At 43.4% G+C, this 24,332-nt stretch overlaps 1 protein-coding gene across 5 annotated transcripts in view; it reads left to right on the top strand.

Moving 5' to 3' along the window:
- The window catches only part of ASXL1 (ASXL transcriptional regulator 1), an 80,679-nt gene extending 56,876 nt beyond the window's left edge, over positions 1-23,803 (top strand). For 4 of the 5 annotated variants that reach the window (XM_017514558.2, XM_017514550.2, XM_037733349.1 and 1 more), the window contains 9 exons: positions 12,569-12,689; positions 12,765-12,862; positions 13,777-13,870; positions 14,338-14,490; positions 15,784-15,947; positions 16,049-16,145; positions 17,342-17,447; positions 17,745-18,378; positions 18,900-23,803. In XM_017514558.2, coding sequence (XP_017370047.1) covers positions 12,569-12,689; positions 12,765-12,862; positions 13,777-13,870; positions 14,338-14,490; positions 15,784-15,947; positions 16,049-16,145; positions 17,342-17,447; positions 17,745-18,378; positions 18,900-21,806 — 4,374 coding nt within the window. In that variant the 3' untranslated portion in view covers positions 21,807-23,803. The remainder of the gene's footprint in view (positions 1-12,568; positions 12,690-12,764; positions 12,863-13,776; positions 13,871-14,337; positions 14,491-15,783; positions 15,948-16,048; positions 16,146-17,341; positions 17,448-17,744; positions 18,379-18,899) is intronic. The other variant, XM_017514566.2, reaches the window with a different exon arrangement.
- Positions 23,804-24,332: the final 529 nt, after the last annotated feature.

The following is a 24,332-nucleotide window of genomic DNA, read 5'->3' as shown; positions in this document are numbered from 1 at the left end:
TTTTTGAGACCAAGTTTTGCTCTTGTCGCCCAGGCTGGAGTGCAATGGCATCATCTCAACTCACTACAACTTCTGCCACCTGGGTTCAAGCAATTCTCCAGCCTCAGCCTCCTGAGTAGCTGGATTACAAGTGCCCGCCACCATGCCTGGCTCATTATTGTATTTTTAGTAGACATGGAATTTTGCCATGTTGGACAGGCTGGTCTCAAACTCCTGACCTCAGGTGATCTGCCCACCTCAGTGCTGGGATTACAGGTGTGAGCCATGATTCCCAGTCTGCATCACAATTTTCTATGTGGTCTTCGACTTATTGCTCCTATTTAGAGTGTGACATCTTACTCCATCCCCCATTCTTTGAGCTGTGCCTCTAAGTCTTCTATTCCAAAACTTCTCTGGTTCAGTTTAATCAGAATATAAATCTCCTGTTTTTCTCTAGAGTGGGAGAAGAGGAAGACCTGTGGGGGTCTGACTTATTATTCTGAGTTTGAAGCAGTTCTTCTATTCTCAGCCCCATGCCTTTCAGCTCTTCTCTGCAGTGGTTCCTGGTATCTTCCACTTCCCTACCGGCTCTGGGGTTTTGAAGTACTGGCTTGCTTTTCGTGGCTTTTCCCTCTACAGCCATAAACTTCAAATTTCCTTCTTTACTGAGTCAGTTATTTATCTTCCTGCTATCCAGCTTTCAGATTTCTGTTGACATCCCTCATCTACTGCCTTTTTCCTTCCCCTTACTCTTTGTCTTTATGCATGTATACTTTTACTATTCCCTTATAGCCATTCTAGTGAACCTTCAGGAGGATGCAAAGAAGTGTGTGTTCATTTTGCCATGTTTATACACCCCCCAAATGACATTAAACAAAATTAAAAATGAAAAAAACCAAGCCAAAACAAGCCCTAAATGAGAGCTATACCATGTTCTTAAGAAGATTCTATATTGTAAAAATGTCATTTCTTCCCAATTTGATTTGTAGATTCAATGCAGTACACTACAAATTTTAAAAATTTAGATATAATAGTTGTATGTGTTTTGGGGGTATAGATGATATTTTGATACCTGTATACAATGCACAGACATTTTTCTTTGTGTTAGAACTTTAAAATTCTTCTCTTCTAATTACTTTGAAATAGTTATTGTTTATAATTTTCATACTCTTATTGAATATTAGAACTTATTCCTTCTATTTAACTGTAATTTTATGCTCCTTAACCAACTTCTATTTTGCCATATTTAAATACAGAAGCACAAGCCTTTGTACAGAGAAAGTGGGAAAGGCCCTTGCCTTTTATGCAAAACCCCACCCGTTCTGTCCCCACCTGCCACCCTGGCCTGTTGCCCTGTTCCTCCCTAGTAGCAACCACTGTCATTAATTTAATATTCATCCTCCTGTTCACATGGAGGTATGTGGTGTGTTGGTTTATATAGGTGTATTTTATTCTCGATAATGTTTAATAGTGTACCATATCAATATAGCTACATTTTATTTATCCAGCCCCCTATTAGGAGTATTTATGTTTTTCAGTGTTTTCTAATCTCTGTTACAAACACTGTACCAACATTCATCCTTTTACTAGTAGTCTCCATGTACAAATGTATGAGAATTTCTCTAAAGGACTATTCCTTTACCTTTTCATATTGTATGCTTGGGTAAAATGGAAATGACTTGGAGGCTCTTTCTATGGTGATTGCTGAAAAGATTTCATTAAATTTTCTTTGCATTTTTTAATTATGATGAGAAAAATAGAATTATAAAACTTCCAAATCTTTTTTAAAAATTTTGAAAAACATGCTTTGTTATGATCATGACATCGGTTTTTTTTGTTTGTTTGTTTGTTTTTGAGACGGAGTTTCGCTCTTGTTACCCAGGCTGGAGTGCAATGGCTTGACCTCGGCTTACCGCAACCTCCGCCTCTTGGGTTCAGGCAGTTCTCCTGCCTCAGCCTCCTGAGTAGCTGGGATTACAGGCATGCGCCACCATGCCCAGCTGATTTTTTGTATTTTTAGTAGAGACGGGGTTTCACCATGTTGACCAGGATGGTCTCGATCTATTGACCTTGTGATCCACTCGCCTCGGCCTCCCAAAGTGCTAGGATTACAGGTGTGAGCCACCGCTCCCGGCCCATGACATCGTTTTGTGTGTAATTTGTGTGTTTAATCATGAACTCTTCAAATTCCTGATACATGTCCATAGTCCCTTATTAACAGTTCTGAAATCCAAAATATTAGGAGAACTGAAATTTTTTCCTCTTGATTGATTTAGTAGTAAAACCTGACCTGTCTAAACTCATTTTGTGTCAACACTCTGTTGTAGACTGGCAGGGCTAGGTTAGCTTATTTATTTCACTTGGTATTTGTCTACATTTTTAAATTGTGTGTTTGATTATGGGTAGCTGGTGGTGATAATATACAATATGTGCATATATTAACATTCTAAAATTCAAGAAATTCTAAATTCTAAAACACATCTAGACTCAGGGATTTCAGATGAGGGATTGTAGTCCTGTGGTCACCATTAACTGGAAACTTTACTTGCAGCTGTGAGTAGCAACTTACAAGAATTTTATTTCTGGTTGACGGAACCTCCTTTCTTATTAATAAGAACTCAGACAATTTCTTTAAGCTGTATTCCAAGAGTGTGTTCATTTTTTAAATAACAGCTCTTCCTTTTCTTTCTTTGACAGCTGTAATATTGAAATTGCTTTTGATAATGCAAATGAATTTCAAATTCAATAGAACCTTTTTACATTAAGCATTTTGTTTAAATGGTGAAGCGTTTTCTCAAGTATGCATGGAGATTGCTTTACTAGTTTTAATTCTTTAGGATTTTCATGAGGAAGTTAAAACATCATTAATGGACCATTTTAGCCAGTTTTCCAAAGTTTAATTTTGACTTTGGATCTTTAAACTTTCTGTACACTTTAATCTGTTATGTGCAGGGTTTTTTGAAAACAAAAACATTTTGGTGAGAATATTTTGTTTTAGGCTGGTTGTGGTGACTCACACCTGTAATCCCAGCACTTGAGGCTGAAGAGAGTGGATTGCTTGAACTCAGGAGTTCAAGACCAGCTGGGCAATATGGCAAAAACCCCATCTCTACAAAAAATACAAAAATTAGCCTGTAGTGGTGGTACATGCCTGTAGTTCCAGCTACTTGAGAGACTGAGGTGGGAAGATCACTGAAGCTTGGGAGGTCAAGGCTACAAGTGAGCTGTGATAGCACCACTGCACTTCAGCCTGGGCCCGCACAGTGAGATCCTATCTTAACAAACAAGCAAAAAAATGTGTTAGAACTGTCAGTTAAATTTAGTAAGCCATTGTTTACCTAGTTTTATTGGGATTTAATTCAGAGACCATATAGTTTACCCATTTAAAGTACACAACTCATTGTTGTTGCAACCATCACCATGGTCTAATTACATATTTCCATCACCCCATAAAGAAGCCCCAGCAGGTCATTCCATTCTTGCCTCCTCCTAGTCCCTAGCAACCACCAGTCTACTCATTTAATTGCTAGAGTTTTCTAAAAAGCAACTCCTCTCATCTTGTTCTTCAAGAGTATCTTGGCTCTTTGTGACCATTGCTTTTCCATGTAAAGTTCTGAGAAGGATCATGTTGAGAGCTTTATTGGAACTGCATTGACTCTACAAATCAAAATGAGAAGAATTGACATCTTTTTTTTTGGGGGGGGGGGGTGAAGACAGAGTCTCTCTCTGTGGCCCAGGCTGGAGTGCAGTGGCATAGCCTTGGCTTACTGTAAGCTCTGCCTCCCGGGTTCAAGTGATTCTCCTGCCTCACCCACCTAAGTAGCTGGGATTACAGGTGTGTGCCAGCATGCTGGGCTAATTTTTTGTATTTTTAGTAGAGACGGGGTTTCACCATGCTGGTCAGGCAGGTCTCGATCTCCTTACCTTGTGATCCACCCACCTCTGCCTCCCATAGTGCTGGGATTAGGGTCATGAGCCACCATGCCCTGCCAAATTGGCATCTTTATGATATAGAATCTTCTTAATTAGGAACATGGTATAGCTCTCCATTTACTTAGTTTTTTTTAGTTTTGTTTAGTTGAGACCAGGTCTTGCTCTGTCTCTCAGGCTGGAGTGCAGTGATGCAATCATATCTCACCACAGCCTGAAACTCCTGGGCTCAAGCAGTCCTCCCACCTCAGTCTCCTGAGTAGCCGGGACTACAGGTACATGTCACTATGTTCAGCTAATTTTGAATTTTTTTGTAAAGGCGGGCTCTCCTTACGTCGCTCATATTGGCCTTGAACTCCTGGGCTCAAGCGATCCCCCTTCCTAAAGTGTTGGGGTTACAAGCATAGCCAACACGATTGGTCTCATTAAGGTTTTAAGCCTTTTTTTGTTAAAAGTTTTATGTTTTCTTCATAAAATGATTATATTTCTTTTGTGGAATTTATCCCTAGATAACTTATGTTCTTTTTTGTTAAAATTATATTTTCTTTTTCTTCAACCCTGGCAGACGGATATATTTTCTTTTTTCTTTTTTTATTTTTATTTTGAGATGGCATTTTGCTCTTGTTGCCCAGTTTTGCTCTTGTTGCTCACTGCAACCTCTGCCTCCTGAGTTCAAGCAATTCTTCTGTCTCAGCCTCTGGAGTAACAGATTACAGGCTCGCGCCACCACGCCTGGCTAATTTTTGTATTTTTAGTAGAGGCGGGGTTTCACCATGTTGGCTAGGCTGGTCTTAAGCTCCTGACCTCAGGTGTAACCTGCCCACCTCAGCCTCCCAAAGTGCTGGGATTAGAGAGGCTGATGGATAAATTTTCTAATTGATGATGTTAATTAGTGATGTTAACGTACTTGAGTTTTCCTTTATTTATTTATTTTTTGAGATGGAGTCTCACCCTGTTGCCCAGGCTGGAGTGCAAGGGCATGTTCTTGGCTCACTGCAACCTCCACCTTCTAGGTTTGAGCAATTCTCCTGCCTCAGCCTCCTGAGTAGCTGGGATTACAGGCATGTGCCACCATGCCTAGCTAAATTTTTGTATCTTTAGTAGAGATGGGGTTTCACCATGTTGGCCAGGCTGGTCTTGAACTCCTGACCCCGTGATCCATCCACCTCAGCCTCCCAAAGTGCTGAGATTACAGATGTGAGCCACGGCGCCTGGCTCTTGTATCTTTAATGTAAATAATCATGCTTTCTGGAAATTATGACATGCTTACTTTCTAATCCCTTCTTGTTTCTTCCTACTATGCATTGATTAGGAATTTAGTATACTGTTGAATGGTTGATGTATTCTTAGTTTTTAACAGCCTTCAAGTAAGCCTTCTCCTAAGAGAGAGTACTTACGTTTTGCTGAGAAAAGATACCAGGAAAGGCATACCTGAGATTTGCTTCAGAATGTAGTTTTGGGTAGTTTAAACTTTATCCGTTTAAATGTTAGCTTTCCTTTGCTCAGGTTTGTTACATTCATAGTGTTTTGTATTTTTTAAAACATCTGACCTGTGGGAGAACATTTTATTTTGGTTTATTTATTACTGATCGTTTTTTTTTTTTTTTTTTTTTTTTTTTTTTTTTTTTTGTTTTTTTTTTTTTTTTTTTTTTTTTTTTTTTTTTTTTTTTTTTTTTTTTTTTTTCCCATCACTAGCTTCTTTCCCAGTTACTTTGCCAAACCTACTATACTTTATGCATTTTAAAAACTTATTTGTATTAATAGATAAATGAGTAAAAAGTATATAGCAAGTGTTCTTTGTACTGTTTTACTCATGCAAAGGTAAAATGAAAAGCTCTTGCAGCTTTCCTGTAAAATTGAACCTCTTTCCAAATAATAATGTTCAAAATGTATTTGTAAAAGTAGTACACACTCATAATCAGTATCAAAAAAAATTCAGAATAAAGTATCTCTACAACTACAGTTTTAAAAAGACAATTTAAAAAATGAGTGAAAGGCTTGAACAGATACTTTCAGAGGAAGATATGAATATGGCCAATAAGCACATTAAAAAGTGTTTATGCAGCCTTAAAAAAAGAATGAGTTCATGTCCTTTGCAGGGACATGGTTGAAGCTGGAAACCATCATCCTCAGCAGTCTAACACAGGAACAGAAAACAAAATACCACATGCTCTCTCTCATAAGTGGGAGTTGAACAGTGAGAACCCATGGACACAGGGAGGGGAACATCACACACTCAGGCCTTTCCGGGGGTCAGGGGAAATGGGAGCGAGAACATTAGGAGGGTCAGGGGAAATGGGAGGGAGAACATTAGGACCAATACCTAATGCATGTGGGGCTTAAAACCTAGACAACGGGTTGATAGGTGCAGCAAATCACCTTGGCACACGTATACCTATGTAATCTGTGTGTTCTGCATATGTGTCCCAGAACTTAAAAAAAAGATCTTAAAAAGTGCTCAACATCTTTAGACGTTAGGCAAATTAAAAACCATTGAATTCTAGCACTCTGAATTAAAATTAAAACCACAATTGAGGTACCATTATACTCCCACTAGAATGGCTAAAATAAGACTGCCAGCTTCAAATAATGGTGAGGATTTGGATCCACTGGAACTCTTATCAGGTGCTGTTGGGAGTATAAATCTTTTTAATAAAGTTAGCTTTCATCCATCTTATGACTCAGCAGTTTTACTCCTAGATACTTATTCAGGAGAAACGAAAACATGTCTACAAAAAGCTGTTTACAAGAATGTTCATAATAGCTTTATTCTGAATAACCCAAACCTGGAAATAACCCAACTGTCCATCAGGAGAGAATATACAGATGGGTATATATGAGACTATTACCCTGTAATAACAAGTAATGAACTACTTATGCATGCAACAACCTGAATGAATATCATAAACAGACAGTGAAAGAAACCAGATACGAAAGAGTATATATATATGAGTCCATTTACGTGAAGATCAAGAACAGGCCAAAGTATGTCACGAACATAGAAATCAGAACAACGATTGCCTTAGTGGAGTGAAAGGGTTAGTTTAGAATGGGGGTTGACTGGGAAGGGGCATAAGGAAGCTTTTGAGGGTGTTGGAAATGTTCTGTATCTTGATACGCATTTGTTAGAACTCATTAAATGTTACACCTAAGATCTGTGCATTTCACTGTGTTTACATTAAACTTTAATTTAAAAAAAAAGCAAGGGAAGGATAGGAGGAGTGATTGATCCAAGGACATTCTACATAAGCGCAGTAGTTACCACACTCAGAAAATTTAGCATTAATGCAGCATTACCATCTAGTATGCAGTTCAAGTATTCCAGTGTCTTGAAATTTGCTGAGTAGATCTTAAGTGTCTTTACACTCTCCATCTCCCATTCTCCCATTCATGGTAACTAAGTGTGATGAAGGATTGGTTAATTTTTTTCTTGCACTGTCGCTCAGGCTGGAGTGCGATGGCGCAATCTCGGCTCCCTGCACCCTCTGCCTCCCAGGTTCAAGTGATTCTCATTCCTTGGCCTCCCGAGTAGCTGGGATTACAAGCATGCGCCACCACGCCCAGCTAGTTTTTGTATTTTTAGTAGAGTTGGGGTTTCACCATGTCGACCAGGCTGGTTTTGAACTCCTAGCTCAGGTGATCCACCCGCCTTGGCGTCCCAAACTGCTGGGATTACAGATGTGAGGTGTGAACTGGCCTGGGTTAATTATTATTAATTTGATTGTGGTAATTGTGTTCACAGTGTATACATATATATCAAATCATCACATTGTTCACCTTGAATATATATAATTTTCTTTGTCAGATACACCTCAGTAAAGCTGGAGAAAGAATAGTTTTTTTAAAAGTCTTTTATAGAATTTTTTATATATAGGATTCAGTGAAAGATCACTCATTCATTTTTTTAAAAGCTTCATGATGAAAATTATTCTTGCATAATGTTAAAACCTTGAATCCTAGGGCATGGTTTTTTTTGTTTTGTTTTTTTTCTGATGGCGTCTCACTCTATCGCCCAGGCTGGGGTACAGTGGCACAGTCTCGGCTCACTGCAACCTCTGCCACCCAGGTTCGAGCAATTCTCCTGCCTCAGACTCACGTGTAGCTGGGATTACAGGTGCCTGCCACCGTGCCTGTCTAATTTTTGTATGTTTAGTAAAGACAGGGTTTCACCGTCTTAGCCAGGCTGGTCTTGAACTTCTGACCTTGTGATCTATCCGCCTCAGCCTCCCAAAGTGCTGGGATTACAGGTGTGAGCCACTGCGCCTGGCCACTCCTAGGGCATGTTTTCTGGCACCTTTTATTTTCGGTAACTTATTTAGTTTTGTCAGACATAATATAGTTAATGTATGAAAAGTCAATTATGTCAAACTCCAGAGTTTATATGGAAAGATTAATGATCTTTTTAAAAATACAGAATTCTGGGTGTGGCTAATTATAGAATTGGCCTGTAATCCTAGCACTTTGGGAGGCTGAGGTGGGAGGATAGCTTGAGCCCAAGAGTTTTTTTCTTTTCTTTNTTTTTTTAAGACAGAGTCTCACTTTGTCGCCCTGGCTACAGTACAATGGCATGATCTCAGCTCACTGCAACCTCTGCCTCCCAGGTTCAAGTGATTCTCGTGCCTCAAGCTTTGCAAGTAGCTGGGATTATAGGTGTGTGCCAACACACCCAGCTAATTTTTGTGTTTTTTAAGTAGAGTCGGGGTTTCATTATGTTGGCCAGGCTGATCTCGAACTCCTGACCTCAAGTGATCTGCCTGCCCCGGCCTACCAAAGTGCTGAAATTATAGGTGTGAGCCAGTGCGCCTGGCCAAGCCCAGGAGTTTGAGAGCAGTCTGGGCAATAGACCAAGACCCTGTCTATCTGCACAGTAAAAATTATGAAGTATTAGAATAGCAAATCTTACTCTTAAAAGTTTTGTTTTCCTCATTTTTTTTTTTTTTTTTCACTGAAAAAGCTTGGCTTTAGAAACCTCTGGGTAGTTTGAATTGCAGACAAGCAGGCCCTATTCCTGTTTAATGAATGAGATTTGTAAGTAGTACTTGGTTTCCCCAGACTCTAGGACCTAGAGGAAGGAAATTTTGATGGAGCTGTTGGTAAAGCATTTAGCACCTAAGTTTTATTTTGAATTGTTATTTTCTTAATCATAGAAAACAATACACGTTCGTAGTAGAAAATACCCAAAATTGAAAAGAATATAAAGCACTTAATAAAACTCTACCACCTAGGCCAGGTACAGTGGCTCACACCTGTAATCCCAACACTTTGAGGAGACCAGGGCGGGTGGGTCACCTAAGGTCAAGAGTTCTAGACCATCCTGGACAACGTGGTGAAGTCCGTCTCTACTAAAACTACAGAAATTAGCTGGGCATGGTAACAGGTGCTTATAATCCCAGCTACTTGGGAGGCTGAGGCAGGAGAATCGCTTGAACCTATGAGGCGGAGGTTGCAGTGAGCTGAGATTGTGCCACTGCACTCCAGCCTGGGTGACAGAGCTAGACTCTGTCTCAAAAAACAAAACAAAAAAAACTACCACTCGGAGATGGTGGTGGCTAACACTTTAGCAAGAATTTCTCTTGCAATTTTCTATGCAAACACATTCAAATTTTTATTTTTTTAAAAAAAGAATCATACTGTATGAATTTAACTGCCTAATTAGCTTGTTATATCATCATCACTCTTGCCGTTAAATGCTCTACAGCTTTCTTTTAAATGGCTATCTGTGGTAGTGTTCCTTGAAGGAAATATCTTAAAAGTTTTTGTTTTTAAACCTTTATAATTGTGGAAATGTAATACAGTGAATGCGTAGAACACAAATGTTCAGCTTAATGAATAACATCCTTGTAACTGCCACTCAGGTCAAGACATCAAATAGAGTCAACAGCCAGGAGCCCCCCACCCCCTCAATGCTCCTTCCCAGCCAGTCATAGCCCCATTCTTCCCCCTGAAGGTAACTTCTGTCCTGACTTTATAAAAGTTGTTTTCTTGCTTTCCTTTAGGTTACGTACCTGTCTTTGCATTCCTAATGCTGTAGTTTAGTTGAGCTTATTTTGAACTTTTCACAAACAGAATCATCAAGTATGCATTCTTTTGTATCTGGCTTTCATTCGGTATTTTGTTTTTAATATTCATCTATGTTGTTAGTAGTTCATTCTTTTTTTTTTTTTTTTTTTTTTTTTTTTTTTTTTTTTTTTGCTTTATAATCCATTTATTGAATATACTACAATTTGATTCTGCTGCTGGCAGCCACTTTGATTGTTTATACTCCACATTACAAATGCTGCATTGTGGACATGTGAGTTGTGATTTGTGTGTACGTGTAAGTACTCCTCTAGGGAACCCAAACCTAAGAGAGACGTTGCTGGGTCAGAGGATGTTTGTGTCTTCAACTGTACCAGATAAGGCCAAATTGTGTTCTTGAATGGTTGGATGTGTTTTCAGTATACTTGTTCTACTCCTAATTAACACTACTTGATATTGTCAAACTTTCAGCCATTCTGTTGGATGTGGTAGTATTTCATTGTGGTTTTAATTTGCATTATTTTGCGTTTTCTTTATTGTTAGTGAAATTAAATACCTTTTATGTGTGTTGGCTACCTCAGTATGCTCTTGTGCAGTGCCTAATTCACATCTTCTGAGTTGCCTTTTTCCCATTGATTTATGTGTTTTTTTTGTTTGTTTTTTGTGTTTTTTGAGAAGGAGTGTGGTTCTATCACCCAGGCTGGAGTGCAGTGGCACGACCTTGGCTCACTGTAACCTCTGCCTCCCTGATTCAAGTGATTCTCTTGCCTGAGCTTCCCAAGTAGCTGGGACTATAGGTGCGCGCCACTACACCCAGTTGTTTTCTGTGTTTTTAGTAGAGATAGGGTTTCACCATGTTGGCCAGGCAGGTCTCAAACTCCTGACCTCAAGTGATCCATTTACCTGGGCCTTCCAAAATGCTGGGATTACAGGTGCGAGCCACCACACCTGGCCTGATTTATGTATTCTAAATGAAAGTTGTTTACTGGTTATGTAAGTTGTAAATATCTTTTTCAGCTCTGTAGGTAATCATGTTTTTTGATGAATAGAAAGTCTTAATTTTAATGTAGTTTGATTTTTTTTCTCCTTTGTAAGAGTTAATGTTTCTTATGTCTTGTATAAATCTTATATTGGGATAAAAGATACGTATGTATTTTTAAGGTTTTGGCTCATAGTTTTCTGCTGGCAGCGTGTGAACCTTTTCATACTGTTGTTACTCCCATCAAGGGTGTATGTGTGATTTTCTTACATTCTCGTCAGAACTGGAGATTTGGGGTCAATTTTGCCAATGTAATAGACTTACTTAATTCATTAAGGAGTATTTAATCTAGGTTAAATTTGTTTTATTATACCAAGAACATAGCAGTCAATAAGCCTAACTAAAAATATTCTTTCGCTTTTGATTCTGAAGACCATTTATGTCCTGTAGGGAAAAGAGATAAAGATCCAGAAAACTGTTTTCTTTTTTATTTAAGACACATGATTTTGGCTAAAACTAATGGAAATAAATTGATGAAACTTCAATGTAGTGGGTCAAGAGACCCATGAAATTGATGAGTTAGATTGTTGTGGGCACTCCTTTTAAATTTATGGTACCTTTTTAACATAATCATGACTTTATCAACTCTTTTTCACGTACTTTTATTCAAAGAAGACATGAAAGTGTCTGTCCCAACTTGCCTTCTTGTTTCCAACTCCCAGTACGCATCTGTACGCTTTCTAGTTTTGAGGTGTGAGAGAACTCCTAAGTTCTTAGGAATGGGTAGAGTTTAATTCTTGAGTCTGTATATAGTGAGTCTGTTGGAAGAAGCTTTTCTTAGGAGATGAAATTTGGGATGGAGCTCTCTTCTACACTCTAGCACTGTGGCCAATCTTTGGTTTAGACCTCTGGCATTTTTCAGTGGACCTCTATCATAGTGTCTGATTCTTCTTCCTGTCTCCAGGCTTCCCATGATTGCCGGATAAAATTCAGAAAACTTACATTATTCCCCTAGTTAATATCCATCAGTGACTCCAGAACAATGAAATTATTGATCCCTCTTCATGGGTCTTAGTTCGCCACACCCCTAGTTTTCCTGAGTTTCGAATATTCTTTCACATTTGCTCATCCCACTATCTAGAACTTCCTACAGTCTCCCTAGTTGCTAATTTCTTGTAAAACTCAGCTTAAGCCACGCATCCTTTTGTTTATATTACTTCCCTGGTCGTTATTTACCTCCATGCTGTCTTTCGCTCAACTCATTGAAGTTAGGTGCCCCCTCTTCTGGGCTGCCACAGCTCTCTGAGTTTACCTGTGTTACCGTACTTTGTATTGTAATCAGTTCAATTATCCCTGCTACTTAGCTGAGCTCCTTGAGAGTAGAGCCCTGATTTCCTGCTCCTTAGCACTCCATCCTCCCCAGAACTAGCATGGTGTTGCTTATAGGAGGCACCCTATAAATGTTCAATAATGTTTGAATGCAAAAGTAGATCTAACTTTCTTAATGATATATTTATGAAAAGAACTTACTGGAAAAGAGGTCAGTTAGAAAGGGTTAGGAATTTGTCAGTATTCTAAATACCTCTTTTTCAAAAGCATACACTGCCTTGCTTGAAGAGCCTGTAGGGTTTTGTTCACCTGAGTTGTGCCTTGCTGTCACAGAAGGATGCCCTGCAGTGGTCTCGCACTCCCACAGCAGTGGAGGGGGAGGAGCCAGAGGACACGGCTGATGTGGAGAGCTGTGGCTCTAATGAAGCCAGCACTGTGAGTGGTGAAAACGATGGTAAGGACCCTTAACCAGATGGGTGGGGGAGCCACAGCAGGCACTAGGGACTAACCTTTATTTCTTCTCTTCCAGTATCTCTTGATGAAACATCTTCGAATGCATCTTGTTCTACGGAATCTCAGAGTAGACTTCTTTCCAATCCCAGGGACAGCTACAGAGCTTCCTCACAGGTAAGGAAGAGACAGAGCCTAGCCTGGGAGGGTGAATGATGGCAGGTATAAGACAGGATCCTTCCTACTCCTGTAGTGAGCTGTGAACGTTTTCAGAGAGTGAAGAACAGAAGTCTGGTCTCTAGCGGTTAGTAGCATTTAACAGTGGGCAGTAGGAAAAGTGAACAGCAGGTCTGAGTGAGTGAATTTTCTCTTTTTCTCTTCCTTGGCTAGGTGATTCTATTCATTCTTGTTGTTTTGTCTGTTATTTGAGACAGTCTTGCTTGTCATCCAGGGTGGAGTGCAGTGGCACGATCTCCGCTTGCTGTAAACTCTGCCTCCAGGGTTCAAGCAGTTCTCCTGCCTCAGCCTCCCGAGTAGCTGGTATTACAAGCACGTACCACCGCGCCTGGCTAATTTTTGTATTTTTAGTAGAGATGGGGTTTTGCCATGTTGGTCAGGTTAGTCTCAAATTCTGACCTCAAGTGATCTGCCTGCCTCAGCCTTCCAAAGTGCTGGGATTATGGGTGTGATGACTCAACACTTGGCTTGATTCTGTTCATTCTTGTAATATACACGTGAACACCCAAGGAGAAATACGGTGTAGTGCAGAGTAGTGAGAACAGGAGCTTGGAAGTGAGCAATTTGAATGATAAGTTACCCTGACACTTACTGGCCTTGAGACTTTGGGAAAATTCCTTACCTGTAAAATGGGGATAACAATACATTTTTGTAGCTTGGAATGATGCTTGGCACAGAGACCAGCACGTAGCTCAGTAACATTAACCAGTGCTCTTGTCAGCATTATTTGGCAGATCTGGTTGAAGATGAACTTCATTTTACAAGAGAGTGAGTAGAGACAAGTGTTGCCAGGGAATACTTTTGTGGCTCTGCAGTTGACTTGGACTCTCTTTTTGTTCTCCCTGGGAATATAGGCGAACAAACAAAAGAAAAAGACTGGGGTGATGCTGCCTCGAGTTGTCCTGACTCCTCTGAAGGTAAACGGGGCCCACGTGGAATCTGCGTCAGGTACGTGTAAACTCATGGTTGTGATGCTTTTTCCTCAGGTCCTGGGGACCTGGCCTCCCTCTGTCAGCGGTTTCTGACCTAGTAGTGTGATGCCAGGAGAGCTGTCGGGCCACAGGCAAGAGCCCCGCCAGTGGATGAGGCCTGCCGTAGGTTTTAGTGCTGGGCTCTGCCGTGTGCCTTCCTCTTTGCCTCCCAGGGCAGTCGCGAGGATCCAACGAAGGATTTGATTGTGCCAGTGCTTTGTAAAAGGTGTAGTGTATCCAAATGAAGATGGTGGTTTGGCACTCGTAAGGTGATACTTTAAAGCCAGACCATGAGGTGGTGGTTCCTCTCAGCCCAAGGCTGGGAGATTGAAGCATCCCAGTACTGCTGGCAGCATCTCAGGGAGAGCTGGGAGAAGTGAACTTGTCTGAGAGCCATGGGCGCGGCTTGTGATACTTTTGACCAGTGGAATGCTGTGCCTTCAGGGTTCTCGGGCCGCCACGCCGATGGCGAGAGCGGCAGCCCGTCCAGCAGCAGCAGCGGCTCTCTGGCCCTGGGCAGCGCTGCTATTCGTGGCCAGGCCGAGGTCGCCCAGGACCCTGCCCCGCTCCTGAGAGGCTTCCGGAAGCCAGCCACAGGTGAGTGGCTTGGCACTCATTTCTCTGCCTGTAAAGGGGGCCCCTGCAGGCCTAGTGAGAAGATGATGTCTTCTGTTCCAGTTCCTTTATCAGTTTATTTTTACTTCTTGGGTGGCCCTCTATTTTTTTTGTTTATTTTTACCTTGTAATTTGGTTATTTCATTTGTAGCTCTCTTCTAGACTGTGTGAGAACTCCTTTCAGGCAGAGATGATGCCACATTGTTTCTTGTATGTCCCTGTAGGCCTACTCTGTGCCTGCCCTGTACTGCTTAGTAAGTGTTTGAATGAGTGAAAACCGCTTCTGAGCTTTTCAGTGAAGAATTCTAACACCCCTTTTCTTTCTTCGGTAGCATCCTGCCACATTCGTTCCCAACATCTGTAGCCTCTATCAGAGGCTCCCTTTTTTACAACCTAGTCAGTATGTTGAGGGGAAGCATGTGTTGAATCCTGGGGATGCAAACAAATTTAGTAGCTATGTCTATACCTCCCACCCCTACCACACCCCACCCCCATTAGGGTTATTTGCAATGCTAGTATGCTTTGCTATGCCAGGATTTAATTCTTAATGGCCCACATGCTGGGTTTTTTGTAGATGAACCACATGAAACCATTAAGAAGACAAGCCTTTGCTTTTGAGAATTAGAGTAAACCTTTGCCCAAGTAGGAACTAGGTTTGCTGTCTTGCTGCTTTTCCAGCTCATCAGCAGTGCTCAATCCGAGATCTCACAGGTCTCTATTCCTAGTGAGTTTTTCAGATAAAAGTAACATTTGCTGAGGCTTCTGTGAGAGGTATTAGCATCTCAGTTGGCTTTGAACAGTCCTTAGTACATTTCTGCATAGAGATCATCCCTCTCCAGCCCATTCACAGAAGGCTTCTGCAGATTTTTCTGTAATATACTAACTAGATTTGCTTTTAGACAATTTCCATCATTTCTCCAGTTGAGCTTTCTGTGGAGCCTGTTCTCCAGCTTCGGAGGGAAGCTCAGAACCTGCCCTTTGCCTGGCTTTCTGTGGGAAGTGTCCTTTCAGGCTGTGACACAGGACGGTACAGAGTTTTGTCTGAGGGGATATAAGCCCAAGTGTTCTCCTAGGTTTGATGGCAATGACAGTAACCTGGAAAGAACAGTTGTAACATGCAGGTCAGGATGGACTGGACAGTTGAGCAGAGGGTGTGCAGATAAGTTCTGGGTACCTTGGGTGCTGCCACCGAAGTTTTCCCATCAATTGGCATTTGCTTTTTTCCTTTAAAAAGCTGAATCTATACCTTGCTTCTCCTTGCTTCAAAAATCACAGGTCAAATGAAGCGCAACAGAGGGGAAGAAATAGATTTTGAGACACCTGGATCCATTCTTGTCAACACCAACCTCCGTGCCCTGATCAACTCTCGGACCTTCCATGCCTTACCATCACACTTCCAGCAGCAGCTCCTGTTCCTCCTGCCTGAAGTAGACAGACAGGTGCACATGGGCAACCTCCCCTTTACCTCTTTCTGGGTGGGCTTCTGTTCTCTTTTCAGTTTCTTTATTTATTAGGATTTTTTTTTCCTTGATCCTTCTAGGTGGGGACAGATGGCCTGTTGCGTCTCAGCAGCAGTGCACTAAATAACGAATTTTTTACCCACGCGGCACAGAGCTGGCGGGAACGCCTGGCTGATGGTAAGTAGACTTGATCATCTCAGGCGGCCTGCGATGCACCTTTTTTGTGTGGTGTTTCATTTCTCCTGGGATTTAAAACCGAAGCTCACTCTTCTCAGGGTTATTTAGTATAAGGCAGGCTTTCCTCATGTTACTAATAAATGTAGTAGGTATTAACGTGCCACACAGCTCTGAAGAAATAACAGGGTGTTTAGGTTTAGACTTTCATATAGTGTATGTATATATTCATTCTTCATCTCCTTTTTATCATTAAAACTATAAATACCTGTTCATTCCAATAATCATGGCATCGTCTGGAAGGGTGGAGGAAAGTCCACTGTGGAGTTGACACGTTCTACCATGCTCTGTCTTTTTAGGCATTGTCACTTGGAGTGATTGTTAGCTTCTGTTAATTTAATTTTATAGCAAAGTGTTGAGAGGGCCCTAAGAACCCCTAGGTTTGATCTGCTAGCAGGACTCAGCATATAGTTATACATACAGGGCTATGGTTTATTACAGCAGAAGAATACAAAGTAAAATCAGCAGATGGAGAGGCACATGGGGTAGGTCCAGCGGAAACCGTGTGTGTTGGCTTCCAAGGTTCTCTCTCAGTGGTGTCACACAGGACACATTTAATTCCTCCAGCAATAAATTATGACAACATGTGTGAAATGTCTACTAGGGAAACCTGTTAAAGACCTGGTACCCAGGGTTTTTGTCAAGGGCCGATGATGTAGGAAGCCACTGCTTGGCACATACCCAGATTCCAGATTCCCAAAAGGAAGGCAGATGTTCAGCATAAGCCATATTGTTTGCATAAACAATTTAGGCACAGTGAACAAGTCATATCAGTTAGGGTGGTTGGGAGCCCTCCTGAAATCTAAATTCCCAGATGTCAGCCAAGGGCTGTTCTTTTAAGGAGGCCTTTCTAAGTTTAAACAGTCAGGCTTACTATGTTACTTTCTGTGTAGACAAAAAGTTAAGAATCGTTCTTTTGTTTGTTGTTTTGCTTTTTCAATCAAGGAGTTGCTTGCTCTTACTTTGTGGAAGAGTGAATTTCCCTTATGGTAGACTTGTTAGCTCTATCCCTCTAAGAGTGTGATGTGAGAGTGCCTCTAGAAGAGACATGTTGTTTTAAAACTGGGAGATTCAGCTGTCTGTAAGACAGACGTTAATATCCCAAATGCACTTACTAGAAGAGGTTTATTTCTCCCTAGGTGAATTCACTCATGAGATGCAAGTCAGGATACGACAGGAAATGGAGAAGGAAAAGAAGGTGGAACAATGGAAAGAAAAGTTCTTTGAAGACTACTATGGACAGAAGTAAGGCAGTTGGAGCTATGAGTCTTGGTCTGGGGTTTTGAGGGGATAGAGGTAGATGGTCTCCAAATAGTGTATACTTATGTGTTGGACAAGAATGTGGAGGTTGCAGTGACACTTGGGTCATTTATCCTAATGCCATTCATAGTGAAGCTAACAGTTTTTCTATGGTTAGTGTTATGCAACACACAGATTTATTTTGTTCTGAGATATCTATGTTTCTGGGTCCATATTATTCATAGAAATAAAAGAGACATGTCCACTCTGGCCTGAAACTGATGGTGTGATTCTGATATGCAGGCTGGGTTTGACCAAAGAAGAGTCATTGCAGCAGAATGTGGGCCAGGAGGAGGCTGAAATCAAAAGTGGCTTGTGTGTCCCGGGAGAATCAGTGCGTACACAGCGTGGTCCAGCCGCCCGACAGCGAGATGGGCATTTTAAGAAACGCTCTCGGCCAGATCTCCGAACCAGAGCCAGAAGGAACCTGTACAAAAAACAGGAGCCAGAACAAGCAGGGGTTGCCAAGGATGCAAAATCTGTGGCCTCAGATGTTCCCCTCTACGAGGATGGGGAGGCTAAGACTGACCCAGCAGGGCTGAGCAGTCCCCATCTGCCAGGCACATCCTCTGTAGCACCTGACCCAGAGGGTTCCGAATTCCCAGTTGAGTCTGTGGCTTCCCGGATCCAGACTGAGCCAGACAACCTGGCACATGCCTCTGCCTCTCCAGACAGAATTCCTCCCCTGCCTCAAGAGACTGTGGATCAGGAGCCCAAGGATCAGAAGAGGAAATCCTTTGAGCAGACGGCCTCTGCATCCTTTCCCGAAAAGAAGCCGCGGCTTGAAGATCGTCAGTCCTTTCGTAACACAATTGAAAGTGTTCACACCGAAAAGCCACAGCCCACTAAAGAGGAGCCCAAAGTCCCGCCCATCCGGGTAGGAGACTGTTTGATTCCTGGCTGCCCTGGAGCCAGGTTTTCTTTGAGGGTCATGAGATTATAGAGCCCTGTTACCCTGGGGCCCTGAAGTTAATTATATGGGAATGTAGAGCTTTTTGTGTGAGAAGTTTTCTTAAGACTGCCTTAAAGTTTAATGAGATGAAGTTCTTTTCTTCCTCACTTTTTTGTTCATTCTGTTGAAGTTATCTCGAGAGGTCAAAATCCTTTGGGGTTTTAAAATCTTTTTAAGGTAGTGTTAGATTCTTTGCTGTAGTGACTCACACAGTTCCACCAGAAATTAAATTTAGAAGTGTGGCATGTAACAGCCCTTGAGCTGAATCTTCTCTGAATGGTGTGGTGTTATGGCAGTTATTTTACTATGATTATTTCATTGTTTTAAGAAAATTATTTGATTCTCTATGCCATGGCCCTTAAGCTACTAGAATCCTAGTTCTGCTTCACAGTCCCTAGGTCAGATCACCAGTCAGTTAAAATTATTTTCTGATTCTTTTTTTGCAGATTCAACTTTCACGTATCAAACCACCCTGGGTGGTTAAAGGTCAGCCCACTTACCAGATATGCCCCCGGATCGTCCCCATCACGGAGTCCTCCTGCCGGGGCTGGACCGGCGCCAGGACCCTCGCAGACATTAAAGCCCGTGCTTTGCAGGTCCGAGGGGCGAGAGGTCACCACTGCCATAGAGAGGCGGCCACCACTGCCATCGGAGGGGGGGGTGGCCCGGGTGGAGGTGGCGGCGGGGCCACCGATGAGGGAGGCGGTAGAGGCGGCGGCAGTGGTGATGGTGGTGAGGCCTGTGGCCACCCTGAGCCCAGGGGAGGCCCGAGCACCCCTGGAAAGCGTACGTCAGATCTACAGCGAACACAACTACTGTCGCCTTGGCCTCTAAACGGGGAGCATACCCAGGCTGGAACTGCCATTTCCAGAGCTAGGAGAGAGGACCTGGCTTCTCTGAGAAAGGAGGAAAGCTGCCTACTACAGAGGGTTCCGGTTGTATTCACAAATGGGCCAGAAGATGCCTCCCAACTCCCCATTGCTCCCACTGGGGACCAGCCATGCCAGGCCTTGCCCCCACTGTCCTCCCAAACCTCGGTAGCTGAGAGATTAATGGAGCAACCTAAGTTGCATCTGGCTGTTAGAACTGAATGTGAGTCTGGCACCACTCCCTGGGAAAGTGATGAGGAGGAACGGGGACCCACTGTTCCCGCAGAGAATGGTCCTATTCCATCTCTAGTGGGAGATGATACGTTAGAGAAAGGAACTGGCCAGGCTCTTGACAGTCATCCCACTATGAAGGACCCTGTAAATGTGACCCCCAGCTCCACACCTGAATCCCCATTGACTGATTGCCTGCAGAACAGACCAGTTGATGACAAATTAGGGCTTGGTGACTCATGCCCTCCTATGAGGGAAAGTGATACTAGGCAAGAAAACTTGAACACCAAGGCTCTCGTTTCTAGCAGCTCCGTGCATTGGATACCTATCCCATCGAATGATGAGGTAGTGACACAGCCCGAACCAGAATCCAGAGAACATGTACCATCTGTTGAGCCCCAGGTTAGAGAAGAGTGGGAGAAAGCTGCTCCAACCCTTCCTGCATTGCCTAGGGATTTGACAGCCAAGGTGGGTCTAGATCCTGCTGACAGCCTTACTTCACTCTGGACTGTGCCATCTCGAGGAGGCAATGACAGCACTGGCAGTGACTGTCAACAAGGGGACATTGAAAAGCTGAAAATCAGCGGAGACTCTGGAGCACTGAGTCCTCACAGTGAATCCACAGATACAGCCTCTGACTTTGAAGGTCACCTCACTGAGGACAGCAGTGAGGCTGACACTAGTGAAGCTGCAGTGACAAAGGGATCTTCGGTGGACAAGGATGAGAAACCCAGTTGGAACCGATCTGCCTCAGTGTCCAAGGTGAATGGTGACCTGAATCTGGTTACAAGGACAGATGGGATGGTTGCTTCTCAGAGCTGGGTGTCTCGAGTATGTGTGGTACCCCAAAAGACCCCAGATTCCCTACTGCTGGCCAATACTGAGTACCAGCCAAGAGCCGTGTGCCTGTCCAGGCCTGGGTCCTCAGTGGAGGCCAGTAACCCCCTTGTGATGCAGTTGCTGCATGGTAACTTGCCCCTAGAGAAGGTTCTTCCACCAGGCCACGATGACAGCGTGCCAGAATCTGCGCAAGTACCGCTTACAAAAGTGCAGAGCTATGGCTCCCTGAGTATGGGATCTTTACATGATCTTGGAGAAAACAGTGGCATGGTTGGTAGAAGCAGCCCCAGTTCTTTAAGGGCTTTGAAGGAGCCTCTTCTACCAGATAGCTGTGAAACAGGCACTGATCTTGCCAGGATAGAGGCCACCCAGGTTCCTGGAGCACCCCGGAAGATTTCCAAGACAGTCCCAAGTTTTGACTCCCTCCATCCGGTGACAAATCCGATTACTTCCTCTAGGAAACTGGAAGAAATGGATTCCAAAGAGCAGTTCTCTTCCTTTATTTGTGAAGATCAGAAGGAGGTCTGTGCCGTGTCCCAGGACAGTAGTTCAAATGCTGCTCCAGGCAAGAGCTCAGGAGATCTTACTACCTCGAGAACGCCTTGTTTCTCATCTCCAAATGTAATCTCCTTTGGTCCAGAGCAGACAGGTCGGGCCCTGGGTGATCAGGGCAATGTTACAGGCCAAGGGAAGAAGCTTTTTGGCTCTGGGAATGTGGCTACAACTCTTCAGCGCCCCAGGCCTGCAGACCCGATGCCTCTGCCTGCTGAGATCCCTCCAGTTTTTCCTAGTGGGAAGACAGGACCAAGCACAAACTCCATGTCTGGTGGGGTACAGACTTCCAGGGAAGACTGGGCTCCAAAGCCACAATCTGCCTCTGTTGGCAGCATCAAGAATGAGAAGACTTTTGTCGGGGGTACTCTTAAGGCAAATGCCGAGAACCGAAAAGCTACTGGGCATAGTCCTCTGGAACTGGTGGGTCACTTGCAAGGGATGCCCTTTGTCATGGACTTACCCTTCTGGAAATTACCCCGAGAGCCAGGGAAGGGGCTCAGTGAGCCTCTGGAGCCTTCTCTCCCCTCCCAACTCAGCATCAAGCAGGCATTTTATGGGAAGCTTTCTAAACTCCAACTGAGTTCCACCAGCTTTAATTATTCCTCTAGCTCTCCCACCTTTCCCAAAGGCCTTGCTGGAAGTGTGGTGCAGCTGAGCCACAAAGCAAACTTTGGTGCGAGCCACAGTGCATCACTTTCCTTGCAAATGTTCACTGACAGCAGCACGGTGGAAAGCATCTCGCTCCAGTGTGCGTGCAGCCTGAAAGCCATGATCATGTGCCAAGGCTGTGGTGCGTTCTGTCATGATGACTGTATTGGACCCTCAAAGCTCTGTGTATTGTGCCTTGTGGTGAGATAATAAATTATGGCCATGGGAAACATTGTATATTTAGTGTGTGTATTTTGATAATGATTGATCTTAAATCTGTATACAGAATATCATTGATACAATACTCTTTAGGCAGGAGCACTCTTGCCTTCCCCCCCAGATTTATAGTGCTAAAGCCCTCTGTCACTTGTCGACCCCTCTGGTCTTGCTGGAGGGATTTTCTTGGTATAACCCATTGGGCTGCCCAAAGCCAGCCAGCCTGAGCTCTCCTGCAGACAGAGCCTGATGTGGCATGGAGCAGGGTCAGTGGCGGGGGGAGGTGCTGCCTGACTCCCAGAGGGACTTGAAACTGAAGCAAGAAGGTTGCATTCTCAACCAAGGGAATTCACCTACCTGAACTAAGTAGAAATGCCAGTCTTCCACTGTCCCCTCCCTGCCATCTTTTCCTCTGCTACTCTGGGGAGTTGTTGGTCTGGAAAGAAGCCCGCACAGGGTTAAAGTAACTCCCATCATTGCCCACCAGGGGGCTGGAGCACCTGTCGACCTTAGGGTCACAGTTGAGTCATTTGCCAGTTGATGGAGCAAGTTTGATGTTAGTTCTGTTGCTGAAGCAAATTTGGAACTTTTCTGTCTTGGTGCGATCCACTAGCCCACAGGATCATTTGGAACCTTGAATAGCTCTGCTTGGACAATGGGGTCGGGGAATAGGGTTGTCTTTCCTATGAAAATGCCATCTGTAGACCTGATGAGTCAGCTGTCCAGATGGTTGCAGGTGAATTCCTCTGCTTGACATCTTCCCTGTCACTTTGGACCCTATGGGAGTGGGCATCTCCACGCACTTGTGTATGTGAAAGTCATTTTACATTTCAAAGCGCAGTGTGTGTTTCTTATTTTTATATTTTTAACTCTTTATTCTTGGATGTATAAAGTGAACTTTTTGGCTTCTGTAAGTATGCTCTATGCACCTCTAATGTTTTATCATGTATTTATATGTTGTACACAGTACTGGCCGATTCTGTAAATGGATGTATTGTACAGAGAACATGAATGTTTCTTCCTAATTTTACGTCTTCAGCATCATTGCATTAAAGTGATGTAATTTACTTCTCTACACCTATTGTCAGAGCCACTGAGTGCTGTGCTGCTGCTCAACGTGAGGGTGAAATACTTGACTTGTGACCTGCCAGGTTGCCCGATGCCCTGTCGGGTCGGGTCACCGGGTGGATCTGCTGCAGCCTGCAGAGCCACAGTCAGCCTGCCCACACGCCACTGAGCAAACGCATCTTGCTTCTCACACCTCTCCTCCTCCTACAGCCTTTAATTGCTGCTCGCTGCCATATGTGACAAATCACCACCACCAGTGTTAAGTGCTTCTGGATTCATGGGTGAGTTCCCTGGGCAGCCCCCAGGAAGGCCTTCCAGATCTGGCTCCAGGGTCACCACCTGTCACAGCAATACCTGGGACCATGCTCTCCTGGGACCGTGAGGCTCCTTTTGACGTACTTTTGACATCAGGCAGGTTTGGGAAGAAACAAAGCCATGCCTGCTCCTGCCTCTCTCCCAACATGTTCCTAGCAAGTAGATGCCCCGTATGTGTCTTCCCTTGCCTTGTTCCCTGCCTTATTTCTTGTATTTTTGACTTATTACAGAATTGAGGATCCTTGCTTAATTTAGGTCAAGCATAAAATCTCTATGACTTCAAGTCTAATTTTATCTGAAAGTTTTTTTTTTTTTTCCCTCATTTAATCTGATGTGTTTTCATCATCTGAAGCATGAGTGACAAGTTGCCAATGATGTGATTTAAAATGCAGTATTGGCCAAGTCCAAGTTGTCAACTTAAGCGTCTGTTTACCAAAGACCGGGAACAGGGGCCCAAGCACGTCCAGTCCTCTTCCCTCTGCTGGAACCTTTGGGGACACTCAAGGGTACACAGTTTGACACTGATCTGGTCCGTGGGGCTGCCCAGAGAAAGCACTGCTTTTGTATGTCTGTTGTGGTATTGAAACAATAAACCCGTACAACCTGCAGTTGTGGTCTCAGTCATCTTCCGTGGCTGCCTCGCTGGTGTGGGAAGGTCAGGCTGGAGTGCAGAGCTGGAGGGGAAGGAGTAGACACCAGCTCTCCTCACCTGGGCTCTGGAGCTACTGTTCTTATACTTGGAGCTACTGTTCTTATACTTGGAGCTCTTCTTTTGGGAGGTTAGTTCTAAAGGAATGACTCGGCAGCTTCACTGATCTTTAGCTGTTCATGACTTGCCAGACTTCATCACATAGACTGCAGTCAGCAATCTGCTGAGAGCAATAAGGTTTCCCCTTTGTGAGTGAAAGTCAGAAACTGTGACATCCCTCTGCAGCAGCTCATCCAAATTGCCTCACTGAGTTTGAGATTGCCAAGTGGCTTCCTAATGGTCAGTGGTCTTCTGTGGGAGGGTGACTAGCTCTGAACTTAAAAAACCTTAACCATGAGCACCTCTTTCTGTGACCTCTGGTGGCAGTGAGAGGAAGGTGCTGGCCCAGGGTGAGGTGTCTGATGCTAGTTGAGTGAGCCTGAGTAGAT

This window comes from Cebus imitator, unplaced genomic scaffold, assembly GCF_001604975.1.
Source record: "Cebus imitator isolate Cc_AM_T3 unplaced genomic scaffold, Cebus_imitator-1.0 Scaffold18, whole genome shotgun sequence".
Taxonomy (NCBI): Eukaryota; Metazoa; Chordata; class Mammalia; order Primates; family Cebidae; genus Cebus; species Cebus imitator.
This window is presented reverse-complemented; position numbering and strand designations above follow the sequence as displayed.